Source organism: Onychostruthus taczanowskii, unplaced genomic scaffold (genome assembly GCF_017590055.1).
Source record: "Onychostruthus taczanowskii isolate IOZ18803 unplaced genomic scaffold, ASM1759005v1 scaffold15, whole genome shotgun sequence".
In the NCBI taxonomy this organism is placed as follows: domain Eukaryota; kingdom Metazoa; phylum Chordata; class Aves; order Passeriformes; family Passeridae; genus Onychostruthus; species Onychostruthus taczanowskii.
The window spans coordinates 3,227,391-3,247,177 of record NW_024498685.1 but is presented as its reverse complement, the minus strand read 5'-3'; the positions used below and the strand labels follow the sequence as shown (position 1 = coordinate 3,247,177).

The 19,787-nt window shown below is 40.2% G+C and overlaps 1 protein-coding gene across 4 annotated transcripts in view; it reads left to right on the top strand.

The window, feature by feature from the left end:
* Positions 1-1,871: 1,871 nt before the first annotated feature.
* DNM1L (dynamin 1 like) overlaps positions 1,872-19,787 on the top strand; it is a 35,819-nt gene continuing 17,903 nt past the window's right edge. For 2 of the 4 annotated variants that reach the window (XM_041398826.1, XM_041398824.1), the window contains exons 1-3: positions 1,872-2,092; positions 13,374-13,521; positions 19,009-19,047. In XM_041398826.1, coding sequence (XP_041254760.1) covers positions 1,991-2,092; positions 13,374-13,521; positions 19,009-19,047 — 289 coding nt within the window. In that variant the 5' untranslated portion in view covers positions 1,872-1,990. The remainder of the gene's footprint in view (positions 2,093-13,373; positions 13,522-19,008; positions 19,048-19,787) is intronic. The other 2 variants (XM_041398827.1, XM_041398825.1) reach the window with 1 other exon arrangement.

The following is a 19,787-nucleotide window of genomic DNA, read 5'->3' as shown; positions in this document are numbered from 1 at the left end:
AAATGCTTATCTCTGTGCTGAATACACTGAATTTTGGAGTGTTTCAATTTGCTTAGCCATCTTTATGCTTTTATCACAAAATATTATCCCTCTGACAAACAGTGTGGAATTCCTTGGCCAGGAGTGAGAAACTTTGTTGAAAAGATGTACAATAAGAACACATATCCTTGTTCTTTCTGTTGACATTTGAGTGTTTCAAGATGTGAAGACTGCAAAAGACTAATCTGTACAGAAAACAAAAATACTGTTTTTAAAAATACTTTTAAACAACTCTGTCCCAGTTATCATTTCCTAGGTGTAAATACTGAGAGTTAAAACAGTATTGACATGTTTGCCTTCAGTAGTCTCCCCATCAGTATCTATTCAGTGCTGTAGCCATGATATTTATGAGCCCCCTTGAATTAGCATGAAATTTCCTAGCATGCCAAGGCCAAGTCCAGAAAAATATCTAGCAAAATATCTAGCAGGCTGTATCAAGGGTTTTTTTTGTTTTTTTTTTTGTTTTAGTTGGGATTGTTGGAAGACAAAAACTGTCTTTACTGACATAGTAATTCTGAAGATGGTTATTTTGTGCAATTAGTTGTTGTATAGAAAATAATAAGAAATCTAATGCCATCCAAAACTTGAAACTTTCAGAAGCCTTTTTACTCTGTTGGTTACAAGAAAGAACTAAGTCCGAATTAACTCTGTGCCAGCATATTCATAATTTGTCTTTCAGAAAATACACTCAAAGGAAAGACATTTGAAGATGAGATGGCTTATTTGTTGTGATCTCACATCACAAGTCGTCCTCTGGTTTCATTCTATCTCTTTTTATAACACAGCTGAGTGTTAGATCTCACACAGTTTCCCACTTCCTAAGACACCTCACCTACTATTACACATCTAAGTTACAGAATTTCAGATGACTATCCAAGAGCCTCACAGCAAAACAAAAAACATCCCCAAGACAGCAAACAGAATAAATACAGCTGTTCCACGTGTGTCCATTGCAATTCTCAATACGTGAACAGAGATGGAAGAATATTCCTTCCACTGTGCACCTTGTAGGAGCAGATCTCCAGCTCTGTTCTTTCCCAGAAATGACCTCCATTATGCCTCTTCCCTGCCCCAGCAGCTTCATTTCCCTGCTTCCTTGGCTTTGTGGCAGCAGACGCTGCCAAGCTTTGGCACTTTGCCGCTCAGCCCCGCTCCTTGCTGGCGTCTGTGGGCCGAGCGAGGCCGGGCTGCCCCACACGGGATCCCTGTGGCACCCGCTGGAGCGGGCCCGGAGCGGGCAACGGGGCTGGGGAAGGGCCTGGAGCACAAATCCTGTGAGGGGGAGCTGGGGGTGTCCAGCTGGAGAAGAGGAGGCTCAGGGGGAACAAACACACGGATCTCTGCAACCGCCTGAAAGGAGGCCGCAGCCGCCTGGGGAGTCCGGCTCTGTTCCCGGGTGACAGCGACAGGACAAGAGCACTTGTCTAAAACTGCGCCAGGGCAGGTTCAAGTTGCACATTAGGAAGACTTTCTTCTCAGAAAGAGTGAATGGGCATTGGAATGGGCTGCCCAGGGAGGCGCTGCAGTCACCATCCCTGGAGGTGTTTAAGGAAGGACTGGAGGTGGCACTCAGTGCCTTGTCTAGTTGATGTGCGGGTGTTCAATCACAGGCTGGACCCAAGTATCCCAGAGGTCTTCTCCAGCACCACTATTTCTGTGATTCTGTGTAACAAAACCACAACACCACAGCGATCGCGCTGTGCTCCCCGAACGCCCTCGTCCCCGGCGCTGCCCGAGCAGGGCGCGGCCCGGGCGCGGCCCCGCAGCCCCCACGGCCTACAACTCCCGTGGTGCCCGGCGGCGGCGCCGGTGCGCGCGGCGGGCGCGCAGAGGCTGCCGGGGGCCGGGCCGTGCGCGGGGGCCGGCGCCGATGGCGGCAGGCGCAGGGGGCGGCTGAGGGAGCCGCCGGTGCCCGTCGCGTCCATCGACCGCCGACGCCTCGCCCGCCGCTATGGAGGCGCTGATCCCCGTCATCAACAAGCTGCAGGACGTGTTCAACACGGTGGGGGCCGACATCATCCAGCTGCCGCAAATCGTGGTGGTGGGCACGCAGGTGAGGCGGGCCGGGGCGGGGGCGCGGGCGTTCACCGCCCCGAGGGCAAGGTCGGGGTGTCCATCGCGCTTCCGCCGCTGCGGACCCGCGGCTGCCTCCGCCAAGGGCACGGGGGGACGCGGCAGGCGAGGGCGGGCGGGGCGCCCTCGGTGCCCGCGTTCCCCCCGCACGCCCTCGGCGGCTCCGCTGCCTCAGCCCCGGCTGCGCTGGGAGCGCCTCGTGCGCCGCCCGCCCGCCCTCGGGCGCTTCTCCGGAGCGGATCCAGCGGCCCGGGAGCTCCGCAGGGCTGCGGGGAGGGCCGGCGCCCCCGTACGCCGTGGCTCCGGGCCGCACCGCGCGGGTGCGGGTGGCATCGGGGGAGCGTCAGCGTGACCGCCATCGCCGCTCGGGTCGTGGCTTCTCTTCTTCCACAGCGCCGGGCAGCGAGGGCCGGGCAGAAGGGATGTGGTAGCGGGACGGCATCTTGTAGGCGTGGATGGTTGTCCTTTTCCCCGAGTTCTTGCGCCGTTTGGACTCTTTGTCTTAGCTGGTGATGGGGACTGAAGGTGAGAGGCGAAGCCAGCGGCTGTTGGCTGCAACAGTTGCGACGCGTGCGTGTGAGCCCGGTAATGCTCCTGGGCTCGGAGACAGCTCAGACCCTCTCCTGTCTCTTCAAATGGGATGCTGCTCTTCGGCAGAACTTTTGGCAGCTCGACATGCCTGACCAGAACTACAGCTGTCACAAGGGAGTAGAAGATGAAGCTAAGACTTGAAGCTAATGGATCTCTCATTTTGTTTCTGTGAAATTTAAATATGTATTGAATGTGCTGTGCTTGCTCACCAAAGACTTCAATACCAAGTACTCTGTACTCAGGGTTTTCACTGATAACTTAAAACACCAGCTGTATGTGTCAATGCAGTGGCATTTTCTCTGTAAAATTGAAAAAGTAGTTTTCCAGTTTCAGTATATTTTTATGAAATATATTAAAGTGGCATTTTTTAAAAATACTTTCAAACAACTCTGTCCCAGTTATCTTTTCCTAGGTGTAAATACTGAGAGTTAAAACAGTATTGACATGTTTGCCTTCGGTAGTCTCCCCATCAGTATCTATTCAGTGCTGTAGCCATGATATTTATGAGCCCCCTTGAATTAGCATGAAATTTCCTAGCATGCCAGAACCGAGTCCTCTGTGGACTCCAGAAAAATATCTAGCAACCTGTATCATGGTTTTTTTTGTGTTTTAGTTGGGGTTGTTGGAAGAAAAAATTGACTTTACTGACATAGTAATTCTGTAAATGGTTATTTTATGCAATTCATTTTAGTTTAAATAAAATATTATTAATCTATTAATTTGGAATTAGTTTATTGGAGACCAGATTTCTAGAGATGTGTCAGGTATGGCATTAGAGCTGATAGTTTTGCTGCTGGTAGCTTTTTTCCTTTTTTTTTAATGTGCCTTTTAGACAGTCTTGTTTCTTTGTGAAGTGCTGCATGGCCTTTAAGTTTGTTCACACAGTTGATGTATCTGTAGCCCACTGGCATATGCTGTCTTTGCTTTTTTGTCTTTGAATAATATTCACAATAAACAGTCTTGAATTTTTCACCTCCATTTTTCTTGTAGGAAGCAAATGTTGCCATTTAAGGTTTCTGTAATTCTCTCTTAATTGAGTTATGCTTTTTTGCTTCCAATTTGCCACTTGCCTTTTTTTTTAAATTACCTTTTCACATATTCAGCAGGGAGAGGAAAAATGCTTTTTGAAGTGGTTTTCTGTTTATTTTTCACTCCTCTACCCTTTTGTTTTTTTTGTGCTTATGTCTTTCTCTGCTTCTCATTCTGTGCATTAAGTTAATGCTTTCTTTTCTAGAGTGTGTAGGACTAGCTGTTTATAAGCCCTAATTCTGTTTCCCATGTTCGCTTTCCTGCACCTCTGTTGTTTGGGATTCATTTCCTACCTCCCTTGTGCCCTGAGCAATTGAAGTGTTTTAATTTTTCCTCTTTCTAGATACATTTTGCTGCTAACTGTGGATTGTTTCTCAGTAAATTTTGCACATCTAGATGGCCTCTTGCACTTGTAGTGGTTTTCCTGCCATTCAGTCATGTGAGAATTCCTTCTCATTCTCCCCCTAAGTTATTTCTGTATCCTAGTACAGGGTCATTTAAGAAAACTGGGGACTGTGCTGGTAGAACTCAGAGGACACCTTCAGACTGCCAGTTTTTCTTCACTGTTTCACGGTTTTTCTACCATTTCCAGATAGGTGTTCTATTTTTTCCCCAATTCAGTATTCCAGTTCCATTTTTAGAACTGTATGACTGGATTGTAAAAAAAAAAAAAAAAAAAAGAAGTGTCCCGGTTGGGAATATGATATAAAAATATTAGTTCAGTAATGTTGTGATACTCAGTGTTCTGGTTTATACAAATACTTTATGCTCTGTATTTTAAGGGATAACATGATGGTATTGAAGTGCCTCAACTAAACACATTAAAACTACAGTAAAGGAGGCAAAGGGAAGAAAAGCAATTTGGTTAATTATGGCCTTTTGTGTGGATAGGTGGTATCTCAAAAATTAAATGCCTACACTCCCAAAGTGATCATAATATTTAGAATAAATTTAAGAAAACCAGCCAGACAAGAAAATATCTGCGTAGAAGTAGGCAAAAATGAATTGTTATTTTTTGTGCCATTAATTCTTGGAATATGTTTGGGGTTTTTGGTAGTTATCAACAGAGTTTTATACAAACTTTAGTGTCAGCTTTGTAGCAAAATTCTTCTAATACTGACATTATAAAAACACCTTGTGGGCTTTATTTGCACTTTTTAGTGTTAATTGAAGTAGAGACATTGTACTGAAATTGATGTAGCAACTGATGGAATTGACAAGTGAGATTTTGGAGTGACCTTTCATGTGTACATTTATGGAGTACTTTTGCTCAGCCAATGCCATTTTGAGACTAAATGGGGAGATGTAACACTTTTTAGTGTTAATTGAAGTAGAGACATTGTACTGAAATTGATGTAGCAACTGATGGAATTGACAAGTGAGATTTTGGAGTGACCTTTCATGTGTACATTTATGGAGTACGTTTGCTCAGTCTTCTGCCAATGCCATTTTGAGACTGAATGGGGAGATGTAGTTTACAGAGTTTACAGTATTTAGTATAGGCTTCTCTTGAATGTTCCCCTGGGACTGGCTCACAGATGAGCATTACATTTATTCCTATTTTTTTTTTACTGCTTGGTGTAAGTATGTTTGATGCTAATGCTAAACCACTTTTTATTGCAAGGTGGAAGGTTTCTTGATCTGAGGTCACAGCCTGAGCACGTGGATATGTATAAATTTATGTTCTGGTAAGATAAATAGTTGGAAGAATGCCAATTTGGCTGTTAAGAAGTTGACAGCAATGGGAAGGTAATGTGCAGTCCTGGCTAGTGGGATAAGGAAATGAATCCAGCAGATGCTATCAAAGCATCCTGTCTGTGAGAAACTGGCACCTTTGTCTGGAAATTCAGGTGTTCTGCAGAGCTTCTGTGACTTTCCCTGGCAGGGGAGCAGAAATTCAAGCCACTTAGCTCATTCGGTGTAGCCTACATTGTGTTGGCAAAAAGCCAGTTTGAGGTGAAGGAAACTCCAGTTTGTACCAAGCAACAAGGAAAACCCCATGCTGAGCACAGCCCTGTCTTCCTCCCTCCTCTCTTGCTGGGTTGTTGGTTTGATTTTTGTGGGGTTTTGTTTGTTTCTGTTGATTTTTTTTTTTTGTTGCTGTTTTGTCCAAGTATCTTTCAAGCAATTCAAGCAGATGCAAAAACCCATTTGTTTCTACATTTGAATAGAGGATGTAAGCAGAGCATTGCTTCCATGCTGGCTGGGGACAGTTTGTTTTTTTCTCCCAAATGTTTTGCAAGCTTCCTGGTTTCATTTGGTTTTTTTCTTTGTTTTTATATCTGACATTTACAGTCTCTGGTTTTGGGTGTGACTGTTTTCCTTTTTTTGCCATCCTTTGCTCCTGTCAAGTCATGCCCTGACTGTTCTGTTTGTTTCAGACAAGCAGCAAAGTGAGGCTGACATTAATTAACTGTTTACATTTACCAGACATAATAGAAATGTTGCTGCTGATATGATATAGTGCAAACACATTTAGTGTTGTGCTGTTTGTTTTCTCTGATGGGCTCCCAGTGTTTCTGAACAGCTGAACTTTTTGGGTCCTGAAGGTTTCTGTGATTGAAGGGATGGCATTTTCATGGTTTCCAACTGCAGACTTCATATGAATTAAAATAAAATTATAGGTCTAATAACTTCATCCTGCATTTTAGTATTTTAGGATTCTTAATATGAAAACATTATTAAACACCATTTAGAAGATATTAATTTCATTGTTTGCAAATGCCTAGTTTTTGTGGGAGAGTGGAGAGTCTGCACAGAATTCACAGTTGTAGAAAGATGTGGATAAAGAAGCTGTGTGCTTCTCTTTTCTTGTTTTGTTTGTGTGTTTTGTTTTGTTTTGTTGCTTTACTGCAAGGGCCCTGTTCAGTTCATCTTGTGATTGGCAGTTGTTTTTAATGGAAAACTGGTGTTTTAATTAGACCAGGTGAATCTTGTATGTTGTCCAGGGGGCACAGTGCAAAGAAAACATATTTTCAGGAAGATGAAGGGGAAGAGTATTAAAACAGAAAGCACAGACATTTGTTTTTCACAATCTGGAGAGAAAATGCCTGTGTAGTTCTTGGAAAAGATTTGTTTGCGTAGTAGCCAGAAGGTTGACTAACTTAGAGATTTGGGGTTTGGGTTTGTTTTGATAATACTGTTGTTTAGAACTTTTAAAATTTGAATATTCAAGTTGGTTTTATTTTGATTTACTTTACTGCAAGTCATGAATATAGCAGTATACACAGTACTATGTGAGGTCAGGATATCTGGCTTGCAAATGTCAGTCTTCAAATACCACAGTTCCATGATGTAACTGGGAGTCTGTAACTTGTTTCTACTTAGATGAGGCATTTTTTTTCTTAAGTGAATTATTGAAGAGCTTTGGGAATTGATGTACTGAGGAAGAAAACATCTGCTAATCATTTATGTATTTGCTGTTGTTTGGCACTTGTCTGCAGTTAGATATGGTGTAAATGCAGGATTTCTGAAGAGTTTTGACTGAGCTGTGCCAGTTCTGGCATTCCTTATTGCTGGTACATAAGCTGTTTTATGTGGAGGTAGTTCCTGTGACTTTGAGTCTCTCCCTGACTTATTCAGGTGAGCTCTCTATTCAAGTAAATGGGGAATGCCCTGCAGGAACAAGAGTCTTGTAGTCTGGACAAGATCTTGCATGTATTTTGCAACAATGAGCAGTGCATTATGCTGGTTTTACTGCTTTCTCAAGTTGGGAACAGCCTGTTGTCTCTTCTGCATCTTTTAGAAGTGTTGTTTTGTTTCAGACAATGTCTTAAAATAATCCATTTGGCTTGCTTATAGCTTTAACATTCTTTTTTGATTAGTAAATAAATTTTTAAGTTTGTTAGCTGTTTAGAGTCATCCTAGCTTGGGGCATTCCTAGTTTGAATAGGAAAATTGTGTTGTAATATCTGTTCCAACTAAAGCGGTTCCTTGGTGGAACTGCTCTGAAACTGCCTATGTACTCACCTTTTATTCCAGAATAATTTGTATTTGCAAAATAAGGAAAGAAAAAGAAATGCTGCTGTTCTTAGTTATAGCGGGCTGAAATCTTTTAGCATGGCTACTGCAAATAACTTTTTAAAGCACCAATGTGGGTAATATTCCTGTGGATGAGATCCCAGCACAAGTGCATTAGCTTTTACTTCCCAGTGATAGAGTGAAAATTTAGGAAATTCTGTATGTACAGGTTGCCAAGAGCAGGATTTACCAGCAGGACTTTTGTACTTCTTGTATGACAGAAACTGCAGAATTGCCACCATTTCATCTCAGATGTCAAAGCCAGGTCCATTGCTTTCCTTGATAGAAAAGTAGTCTGTCTCATTGAGAGTATGTCTCATTGAGAGGTGTCTGTTTCTTCACAGCTCCTTACTGTCATTCTGGACTGTTTGTATTGTGCCACTCCAAAAGTCGTAGGGAATTCTGACATCACTGCCTCTATTTTCTTGTGCTCTCCTATAAGAAGTCTGTGTTGTCTTGCAGGAGTTGTTTGCATTTTTCCCCCTATTGGATGAAATAGTTAAAAAACTTACCAGTTTGCCCTGTTCAAAAGCAATGAGCTAAATTTTATACTCCTTTCAAATAATTTTTGGGTTGGAAGTTTCCCAGTAATTTATTGGACATGTCTCCTTAATAAGGTTTTTTCCCCACAGATGATGTATTGTGCATTGGCTCCACAAAGACATTAAGTCTAAAGATAGACAAAGGAAGGCAGGAGATTCTTGTAAGATGACTTGAAGTTTGTTGCAGCTGATTCAGGTCCATTATCATTTTAATAATGCTTGAAATATCCAATAGTCACGAATCCAAGCATGTGACTGTAAGAAATTGGATGGTTCTTGTGCATCAGTGAGACTCCAGGTAAGCCTTGTGTTAATTTGCCTTCTTGCTTCATGGACGTCATAAGAGTGAGAGCAGACTTTGCTTATTTACTGAGCTAATTGGAGAGACTCTGTGAGCTAAAAGACAGTGAATCACAAGAGACCTGTCATTCCTTTAAGGACAGCCTCATGGAGCACAAAGCAACAGTCCATCCACTTGCTTGGGAAAATGAGTGGAGGTGTAAGGAGAGCAGTACTGAGGGAACTCATGACTCAACCTCAGCACAGCAGACTCAGGCAGGAGGTAAAAAAAAGGACAAGCTTGCTCAGGGATACAAAAATCCTTCCTGCATAGGCAGAGATGGTATTGAGAAGGCCACTGTTAATGGTAAGGGTATCAAAGGCAGCAGGAACTTCCAGCACTGGATCAGGAGATAAGGAAAAAGAGAAATAGGGAAATAAAGGCTTGCTGCTGTCTGTGACAACTGATCCAGGGGCAGTGAATATGGACAAGGCTGAGGCACTGGATCCTTTCTTTGTCCTTGTCTTCTTTGTCCCTATAGGCAGGGTTAAAAATGGAGAATAATTCAGTGGTGCAAGGGGATTGGGTCAGGGTTCTTTTTTTGATATGGAGAAAACATCTTTGCATTCTGTTTGGTGTAGGGAGCAAGACTCTTAAAATAGTAACACTAACGAGGATTTGGAAATAGGATAAGAAAGCCAGTGAAGTAAATGGGATGGGGTGAATTTGAATGGTTGTTCACAGTGTTACTTCAGCATTTTCAAGATGCAGTCTCTTCCATCTGACTTGTCAATGACCCTCAAGTGTTTTTGGAAGTAACATCTCTGGCTATTAATGAAGCTGGAGAATTATAAAATCATGCACTTGCTGTGTGCTGCTTCAGAATTCCTAAAACTGTGGTTTGTAATGCAGCAGATTGTAACCTACATTTTCTCTTAAGAATTAGTGTAATGGATGGGAGCAAATGCCTTTTGATACTTAAGTGCACACAGTTGAAACATGCAGGGACAAGTAAAGAAATGAAGGATAGGGAAGCAAAGCGACCTCATGAGGACTGTTACAAGTAGAGGTGCTGGTTATTTGGAGTGGATCACAATTCTTACAGCTCACAGCTTTTTAATTTGGGAGGATAAGTACACAATTGTTTCCCAGTGACTGCCCATCTTCCTTGATTGTCAACATCATCTTCAGATGAATGTAAACCAAAGATGAGCATACAGAGGTGTTTGTAACAGGTGTTACAGAGGCAGTGAGAATGCTGATGAGGTTTCAACATACTCTGACAGTACATACAATGTAAAATACTGAAGTCCTGTGTGCATCCTCTCTTTTTATCTTAGTACTTCAGGGGAAAATGGTTTTACCATCCACTAGACACAGGTGTTTCTCTGTGAAATTAATGGTGGTTGACAGAGCAGAGTGTAATACACTCAGCCATGGTAGTTTGACCCAAAGGTTAAAGGAGTGACACAAGATGTTCCTGTATTTGCGCCCCTCCCCCGCTTTTTTTCTGAGCAGCCTCTATTAAGTTCCTCTAGATATCACAGCTAGTAGATGTTTCAAATTAGGATCAGATATTAGGATCCAGAGGGAAAATCTGCCTGATCAGCTATGAAAAGTTAGGAGTTTGTTAATGCTTTTTTTGACCCCTCATGAAATGAGTTCATGCTTAAAATTGCAGCAAGCATTTTAATGAGATGACAAAACAAGTGTGATACTTCTGCAGACTCTTTCCTTAAAATTCCTTTGATTATCAGTATTAGTTTCTGTCTACATCTATTCTATGAAGGACTGGCTGAACTGACTTTGTATTCTTAACAGACCCATGTCCCTTGCTTCCCCCTCACTGGCAGAACAAGATCAGCTTTGTGTTTATTGCTTTCTGCACCGTGTTCCCAGACAATTCTTAGTAATGGATGCTGAGGAGTCCAGATTAAGAAGTGCGTCATTAGATAATTGTATTCCAACAACAGATTGCTTTAGTTGGGAGTGTAATGCAATTTGAAAGAATTTCCTGATGCATGGAGTCCTGTAATGTTTCATTTAGTGTGTTTGCAAGGGATCCAGATTATTCCTTCCCCATCCAGAGGTAACTGGGAGTGGTGTGAGACACGGTGGTTTGCTACACGTAGCTTGGTGTACCCATTTTAGCTTCCTGCATTACCCCTCCTTTGGAAAGACTAAGAGCAACAGTGTGCAGCAGCTTGTCCCATGGAGTTTGATTTCCATTTGTGGTGAGGTTGTTGATAAGGATTCCTGCTTTTGTTACTGTCTCTTATGTGCTTGGATTATATGTTCATGAGAAGCCACTTCATCTAAGTCTGATCTCCAGCCTTGTGAGACTGAGTGATCATTTTACCCATGCCTAAGAAAATCTTTCTCAAGAGACCACAGAATCATCAAGATTGGAAGAGACCTTCAAGATCATCTAATCCAACCATCAACCCAGAATAATCACCCCTAAGCCCCTATCCCCAAGTTGCCACATCCAGATGCGTCTTAATATTTGAAATATTTTTAATAAATGAAACACTGGTCTTTCTTTCTGGTGTTTTTTTGTTTGTTTGTTTTCCAGTGCCAAAGATGAACCTTTATCATCTCTCATTTTTTTGGTTAGGCATTTCACTTGTTTTAAGTAAGTCTGTGTTGGGAAGTGGTTTATTATTTGTCTCTGTGAAGTTTGTTTTTTCACAGTCTATAATATCAGTAGTTCTTCAGAAGTGGGCCAGAACAGGAACTCTCTCAGGGAGGCTTACAGACCTAGTTCACGCTTTGGTCAGGTTGTTTTTAAGTTATTTGGTAAGATTTCAGTGCCCAGCAGTCAAGGTGCTTGCAGGAAAGGTGCCCAAAGCTGATTTGGAGAAGGACAGTTGAAGAAAATTATTAATAACTTTCTAGAGGAGTCTTTTGAAGGAAAAACAAATTTTAATAAGGCTTTATTTCTGCTTGACCCTACTCTTCTTCCAAGTATTTCTAAACCATTGATCTCACTGCTGTCAAATGTAATTTAGGTTTACTTTGAATAATATACATCATCTGCATTGGTGTGTTCTTTGCCTATTGAGACAAATGATATTTTTGATAAAACATCTTTTTTTTTTCTCTGCCATAAAGCATATACAATAAAGTGGGTTTTCAGTAAAAGAGGGCTTTCATTTGTTGTTCAAACTTTCTAAGGGTTTGGCCTTCTATTTTAATATTTATTTTGTCATTTTGCATACAAGCCATATTTCAATAGGTTTTAAAACTCTCATATAATATATTCATGTCTTGTTTTACTGTACTAGTAGAAATGTACTGTCTGATAGTAACATGTTGCTTGGCCTCTGATCTATTTTTCAGTTTTAGGAAAGTCACCTAATGTCACTAAATTTGTGAGATTTAAGGATATTCATCACTTTTTAAATATCATGTTATGCTGGGTTATATACTCATAATTTGCTTGAAGTCTCAAATCTGTTACTTCAGAACTGGTAGGCTGAGTGGAGGTTCTGTAGCAGTTACATAATGCACGTTCCAGCTGTCAGAAGCATCTGTTGGCTTCCTTTTTTGGTTTTGTTTTCTTGTTTGTTTGTTTTTTTAACAGGAGAATTGTTTGGTAGTTGCATTAATACAGAAATATTTCCTAGATGGTGGCAATTTCTGTCAGAGCAGGTTTTCTCATGGCATCACTACATAGACTTAGAGCTGCAGACAATTGGCAGAGGTCAATACAGTATTACTAAAAAGATAAAATCTTCTCAATCAGATTGAGTATTATGCTGACATATCTGTGTCTATTTTTTATTGTTAGTTTTAACATGGTATTTGTCTGGAATCACTTTTAAGACCCAGGTTTTCTCAGCTGCTGTTGGACCAGTTGTGAATCTTACACAGGAGTTATGCACGAGAACATTTTAAATATAGACTCAAAGAATATTTGTAATTTCACAGCTCTTAAGTATTTCACAACTTTTTTCAGTTGTTATGTAAATACTTAAATACATACAGAGAGAGAGAGACAGTGGGATGCTATGGAACAATGTTTGTTTCTCTATTTAGGGTGTAAAACAATGTACTTACCAGGCTGATGTAATACATGATACAAAAACCCCCCCAACAAAAAAGAGCAAACAATCCAACAAAACAAACAAACCAAAAACCAACTCACCAAAAAAACGCAAACAAACTCTGCGGTCCAACCAAACCTCAAACTGAAAGGAATATAACATTGTAGCAGCTGAATGTACTCAAGTATACATTGTTAATATATGTTTGTGTAATGGCTGCTGCTGGTGTCAATACAGCCGGCCCTTGTTAATTCTAGCACATACTAACCGAGGGTTAAATTCCTCAGTTTACACAGCAGTTTTACTTCAAGTTGTTAGAAAATGGCGTAGTACAAGACATAAAATTTCTTTCTGAACATTATAAATAAAAGCATTTTTTTTCCAGAAATGTTTCTGGAGAGTTTGTTATTTGTGGTAGAAAATGTTAAATAGGAGATTAATTTTTCTGAATCCTGTTATGAGTTTAGTTTCACCTTGAGAGAGAAAAACCATGGGACAAACCATGTAGGTAGAAATCTGTTCTGAGTATCCCAAGCAGGTTTAGACAGTTCCTGCCTTGTAGCCGACCTGTGTCCCTCGGTGCCTGTGCAGTGGCACTGCTCTGTCTGCAGGGAGTCTGTCATATGCTCCTTCAGGCACTCTGTAGCAGAGGACAAGGCAGAATGCTCTTCACAGGCCAGATGAAAGCAAACTAAAACATCACAGCATTTTTATGTTTCAGAAATAATGTCGCTGTATTCCACTTTTCAGAGCAGTGGAAAAAGTTCTGTGTTGGAAAGTCTTGTGGGGAGGGATCTGCTCCCCCGAGGTACTGGAGTTGTCACCCGGAGACCCCTTATTCTGCAGCTGGTGCACGTTTCCCCAGAGGATGGTCGGAAAGGAGCTGGAGATGAAAATGGTAAGTGTGGTCCAAGAATGAGTTTTGCCTTTTTATTCAAGTCTTTTCTGTCCTTTGAAATGAAAAATCGGTTGCTGTAATCTTAAAATTCTAGTATGCTTTTTAAAATTTGCTTGGAAGAAAATACAGCTGTTGTTGCATCTGTTTTTACTATTTAGCAAATGTCATGAAGTCAAAATCTTTTTGGATATTCAAAATACCTTTAATGTTTTAAGCTTTCCTGTTCTTGGGAATTTCTTTTAAGAAAAAATAGGCATTTCAGTAGTAAAGATAATTGTCTGGAGTGTAGAGGACATGATTTTCTTATGTGTGTTTTTCATCTCCTCCTTCTGCTGTTTATATAAGGTATTTCATTGAGAGGCTGATGAGTATGACAGTTTTTAGAAGGAGGGTAGGAAATAGATAAGGTCTGAAGGAAGAGGAAGGAGTAGAAATGTAACTTTTAGTAGATGCAAACAGAATTGAACTGACAAGTTCTGTGGCTTATATGTGCCACCCCACTGGGAAGGGGGAAGAGGCTGAGAGAGAGAGGGCTAAGAGCCAGACTGATCCCCTAGCACAGCTTAAGAGGGGAATTGAAGCGGGCGCGGAATCACACTGAGCCAGAGGGGAGAGAAGGGGGAAGAGGCTGAGAGAGAGAGGGCTAAGAACCAGACTGATCCCCTAGCACAGCTTAAGAGGGGAATTGAAGCGGGCGCGGAATCAGACTGAGCCAATGGCATGACAGATACAGGAGGGTTCAGGGCAGGACCACAGGCTTAGAATACACCGTACATTTCAGAGGGGTGAGACAGAGCATACCATTCAAACAAAATGGAATACAACACCGCACGACAGAGCATACCATTTAAATAAAATGGAATACAACACCGCATTGAGAGACTTCAAGTGCATCAAGCAGGGCACTTTAAATGTTCTGTAGTTTTTACTTTGAAGCTTGTCTTCTGTACTGCTTCTATTTTATCCTTCAGGAGATCAAGAAAGTGATCTCAGTTGTCCCTTGGGAGTTTCAGTGCTCATTTTATGCCAACTAGTGCTCCTGATCAGGAGCAGCAGGGGCATATCCACCTTCTGATTGTAAGATAAATCTTAGGTTTTTTTATGTAGACACTAACAACTGCACAGGCTTTTGTTGGCATGATAAACCTGGGATTATAAATATTAATTCTTATTGTGTTCAAATTTTTCTTAATTTGTTTCTACCAATAGTCAAGGTATCAGATGTTCTTTACAGTATTTATTTTCCTGTAATATTTATGGCCTTTAATTTCTGAAGGACAGTTACTTGTATTGTGCTGTTAGAAAGGTTTAAGGTCCAATCTTAATTACTGTCACAAGCAGAGAACACAGGGTTCATAACAACTAGCATGCAAACCATGTGAGAAATTGTAGGGACAATTCAGGCTGGAAATTATTTTGGGAGACCTCTAGTCCAGTCTCCTCAAAACAGGGCCATCTCTGAAGTCCAGACCAGTCCAGTTCCTTTGGTCTTCATGTGCTTGGTTCTGAAAACCTTGAAGGATGGAGAATTCAATCTCTGTGCAACTTTTAGAAATGGCACATTTCATGTCTTTAAATGCAGTTTTGCATTGCTTGTACTGTGCAATATATAGTTTGTATTTCTATAACTTCTCAGAATGCTTGGATTCTGAGTTGTAGGGTAAAATATTATTTTGCTCTTCTTTCCTACTTTACAGGTGTAAAAGGAGGTTTTGTAATTGGAATATTCTGAGTCAAGGCAGAGCCTTTTTGTTTTAAGTTGCGTTCCATTTGAGGATTTGGATTTCAAATTTAAAATTCATAGGGATATTGGGCTAAATTATTATTTATGATGCACACTTAGATTTTTTTGTGGAAAACAATCAATATGTAAGATGTTAATGTTATAATCTCATCTTGTTCTGAGAGAGATGTGGGCTTGTTTGGTAAGAACAAGGATTTGATAAGAACAGAAATTATGATTTACCAGGTTTGAAATGTCTCTTCAAAATTCAGGCAAATTTTGGTCTAAATGGTGTTGTCACTGATCTGGTCTAACTTATGTTCAGATTGTGGTGTTACATCTGAGAAGATGGGATCAAGTAGCTTGGAAAGAAAAAAGATGCCCACCTCTTATCCTGGCTTTGTTGTAATAAGTGCCATTAGAGGTCTATTTTTAGAGGTAATTTTATTTGTAATGAGGTGGATCTTAAGGTAGGGTTGAAGATGGATTTGGAATTTCCCAGAGGGAAATAGTCTTGCAGAAAAGGATTTTATCCAGATCAGGGATTTCTTTACAAGTTGTCTATTGGACAAGAGAATATCAGTCTTGGCATGCTGCTTTCTGAATGCTGGCATTGAACTCTCTGTGCACACAGATAGTTTTATACAACTCTCTCTTCTCTTTTGACTTCTGTTTTATGATTGTCACCCGTGCCCATCATAATGCTTGCTCTACTGGTATTGTATATTAATACAGTCATTTCAAAATAGCTGCTACTCTGTGGTTCTTGCAAGCTTTAATTTTACCTCTGTTGGAGTGTTAGCATCCAGAAAGCTTCCCAGTTTTTAACACAAAGCACTTTTGACTGCTGTGCCGTTCTCTTAGGGAGGGACAAGTAATACCCTTTGTACTGTGATCACTGCAATAAATCAAGAGAGTCAGAAAATACCAATGATAAGTTTTCCATTAAATGTGAAGTTCTGTATTTTTGTAACAGGCTGATCTGTATATTCTACAGAGAATGTGTGTAATTTGATGGGAAGGAAATGTTCTCATCGTGCTTTTGCTGTTTCTTGTTGGCCTCTAGTGATTCAGCACATATGGTGTGTTTGGTGTGATGATACCACACTGTGGTGTTCTCTGATCAAATCGCAAGAGAAGCAGCACTTAGCAGAGAACTGGGCCTGGCCTTGTGAATTATTAAATTGGCCTTGCAGTGAAGACCTATAATGGTAGTTCAGAAATGGAAACTCAGAGAGAACATACCAGTGGCCAAGTAGTAAATGCTTATAGGTTCCTTTTTTTCATTTCTTCCAAGATAGGAAACTGAACATTGTTCAAATTCTGAGCAGGCAGAATTGATACAGAACACAGGAATAATTAATACAGATCTATTCCTTGATAATTCAACATTGTTTTGTTAGCCTTTTACTTTAGATAGGAATCTCTTACCCCTAGCTTCCAGTGCAGCCTGCTTCACTGGGCTTGGCTTTGTAGAAGCACTAGAGAGGAAGAGCTTTCCCTCAAAAGTGCTTGCAGTCTAGTTGATGTCAAGGATTGGAAAAATGGTACAGCAGTTAGTATTTGGGAAGTTCTGATTGCCATGCTGCTGGAAATCCTCTATGGTGGTGGCCTTTTATGACTCCCAGCAGCTTCTCTCGTTGGAAATGAGTGACATTTCTATTGCTTTAGAAAGGGACAGGAGATACATCAATAACTGAAGTCAGTAATCTTTGTATTTTATTGAGCTTCTTAAAGGAGAGTTATAGAGTAGGACATAACAAGTACAATTTGGTGGAGGGCAGTCCTGAGAAAAGTCAAGTAATAGATGTGCTTTTCCTGGGTATTAATTAAGGTTTGCAAGTCTTACTACACGATATGGAAACCAGAAAAATATAGACTGTTGCTTTATTCACAAGATGCGGTGGGGGTTTTTTTTGAAAAGCAGGATCTGTTTGTTCTTAATAGCTGCTGTTTTAATAATTTCTTAATATGTGTAATACTGGATTTCATCATGACCAAAGTGTGGTTTCGTCACACCTTTATCTAGCATTTAATCTTTAGTGTAATCAGGTGATTAATTCTTCTGAAGGTATTGCCTGAAAAGCTTCCAGAAAGTAACATAACTGAGGGAAGACTAATTTACCAGTTAAATGAGTGATAAAAAAAATATTATTTGTGGAAACCAGAAGAGTGGGTTGCTGAATGTTGGCTAGTTAAAACACTATGCTTGCCTTGAGCATTGTTACATTTAGAGAAATGCAAATCCTTCCTCCTTTCCTAAAAACTCTTTTCCATTAAATTAGATCTATTGGGAAACTTTTCCATAGGTGTTAGCAAGTTAAAATGCAGTGTCTCTGACCCAAGTGTGTCTTTTTAATATTTATTTTAAGAAGCTTATAGATAAGACTGAAAAAATTATTTATACATAGAGCTAAGCCTAGCACCTCGCTGCACATTCCCATGCCACCAGAAAGAGAATAATTTAAGACTAAAACAGTGTCTGAGAAGAAAGTCCCCTCCCAAGGAGGGACATAACCAGAGAATGCTTGGTCCGTACCTTTCAAATGTAACATTTGACAGTATCTTTCTGTATATTTTTGTTCCTGGCTTCAGGCCTCTCTTTACTCACTCAGATTCAATTTTCAAGAGGAGATGAGCAATACAATACTGAACATATTGTAGTTTCTTCCTCTGTGCATTTTACTTTATTTCCTCTGAACAGTAAATAAAACCTGTTAAGTAACCTGAAATGGAGAAACCCTTTCATTTTGCACTTACTTTGGAGACTGGTATGTCATTTTGCCTATTTACCAACCAATACAAACAAAAGCTTTTTCCTGATGATGTTTTCTTCATAGCTCTTGTGCCTGCATAACAGTAGGGATGGAAGTTTGGTTTTAAAAATGTTTCCTTAACAGATCCAGTCCATCAAAATCGTATTTCTGTTGATGATACACACACCTTTGACTGAGCAAAACATCAAATCTCCAGATGAACTAAGCTTTTCAAACAGATGAGTTGATTATTGTTGGACTACCTGAATTTTGTACCAAACAGGCACAAACCAAAAATATATGTACCAGTTTGTTTTGCTGCTTGTACTTTCAGGGTGTTGTACAGACACCACAGGAAAATAGAGTTTTAAATGCATCTACCCCTCCATAAGAAGTTGGTTGTTTTTGTTTTTTTTGTAATGAAATTTCCATAAATACTTTGAAAAATTAGAAGTTGAAAAGGGTAATGCATGTGTTGTCTCTTCTTAAATCTGTCTCAGAACTAATGTTATTCTTTAATTGAGTCTTAAAAATATTGATGCACAGCATCAGATTTCCTTCCCATACAGTAACACTACTTCCAATGACATTAAAAATGTTTCTTTACTCTTTCTGTTTCTTGCCATGAGTAAATTTTGAGAAACATTATTTGCCAAAGAAGTTCAGCTCTGTGGAGCCCAGTGGTGCTGTTTTCTGTGCTCATATAAGAAAATACGTTGAGCTGTTGAAGTTAGGTGTATGGCAATAATAGTCATGATCAAATCAACTTTGTTGTATAGAATATCTGATTTATAGGCATCATTTATATGTGTTTAGCTAAGGTCTTACTTCTGTGCATACTGCTAATATGTTACATATTCTCATCAATACTAGAATAGCATGCACAGCTGTCTGCATGCATTTGTGCTCTTTGTAATTGAATCTGGTACTGAAAGTTAATAAAATTCTATAATTAAATATGATTAGAAATGTTAAACACCATTCAATGCTGTTTCTCTTTAACTGCAGACCCTGCTACATGGAAAAATTCAAGACACCTTGCTAAAGGTTGCCTTTATCCACTTGCTTTTTCTCCCTACACCTGAAGTGCATGCTTATATACACTAATCACATACATTTCATGCCACATGATTGTTGATTGATTACACTTTTCCTTTTACACTTCAGCTACTGTGGTGATTATTTTGCTGTCTTGTGATCCGATTGATTTTCAGTTTTCTGACCTTGTTGCATTAGAATGAGATAATTTTTGCTTTTCTTCTGTGCTGTTGCTGCTTCATAGATCTTCCTGCACTTTTAATTCCCAAATCCTTAAAAAAAAGCTTCATTGATCAACTTTCTTAAATTTCAACTTACATGAAAAAAATGTTTGGAAAGATTAGTTGATGATAGGTAAACCATGTGTTTGCCAAAGGGCCAGATTTCCTGTAGACAGTTCTTGTAGAGCGGATTGCTGTGTCAGGAAGCACAGAGGAAATGACCCCAAACTAAAAATTGGAAATGGAACTTGCCTCTATACTTGGAAACCTAATAGTGAAAATGTGAATATCTTGCAGTGTGACTCAAACTGCTGCCTGTGCTACAAAGCAGGAATTGAACAAAACCTCCTTTGCTGTTTCTGGGACTGCTCTTGCATAGTCCCTGAGTAATTCTGGACCTCAGTGGTGACTGACAAGAGTGAAGATGTTTGGTCCTTGACAGATTTGGGAAGAGACATGTTCTCCTAAGGCTTCTTTGTTATGCAGAATTCTTATGTATTTTCTGTTCGCTTGCTTTTAGTTCTACAG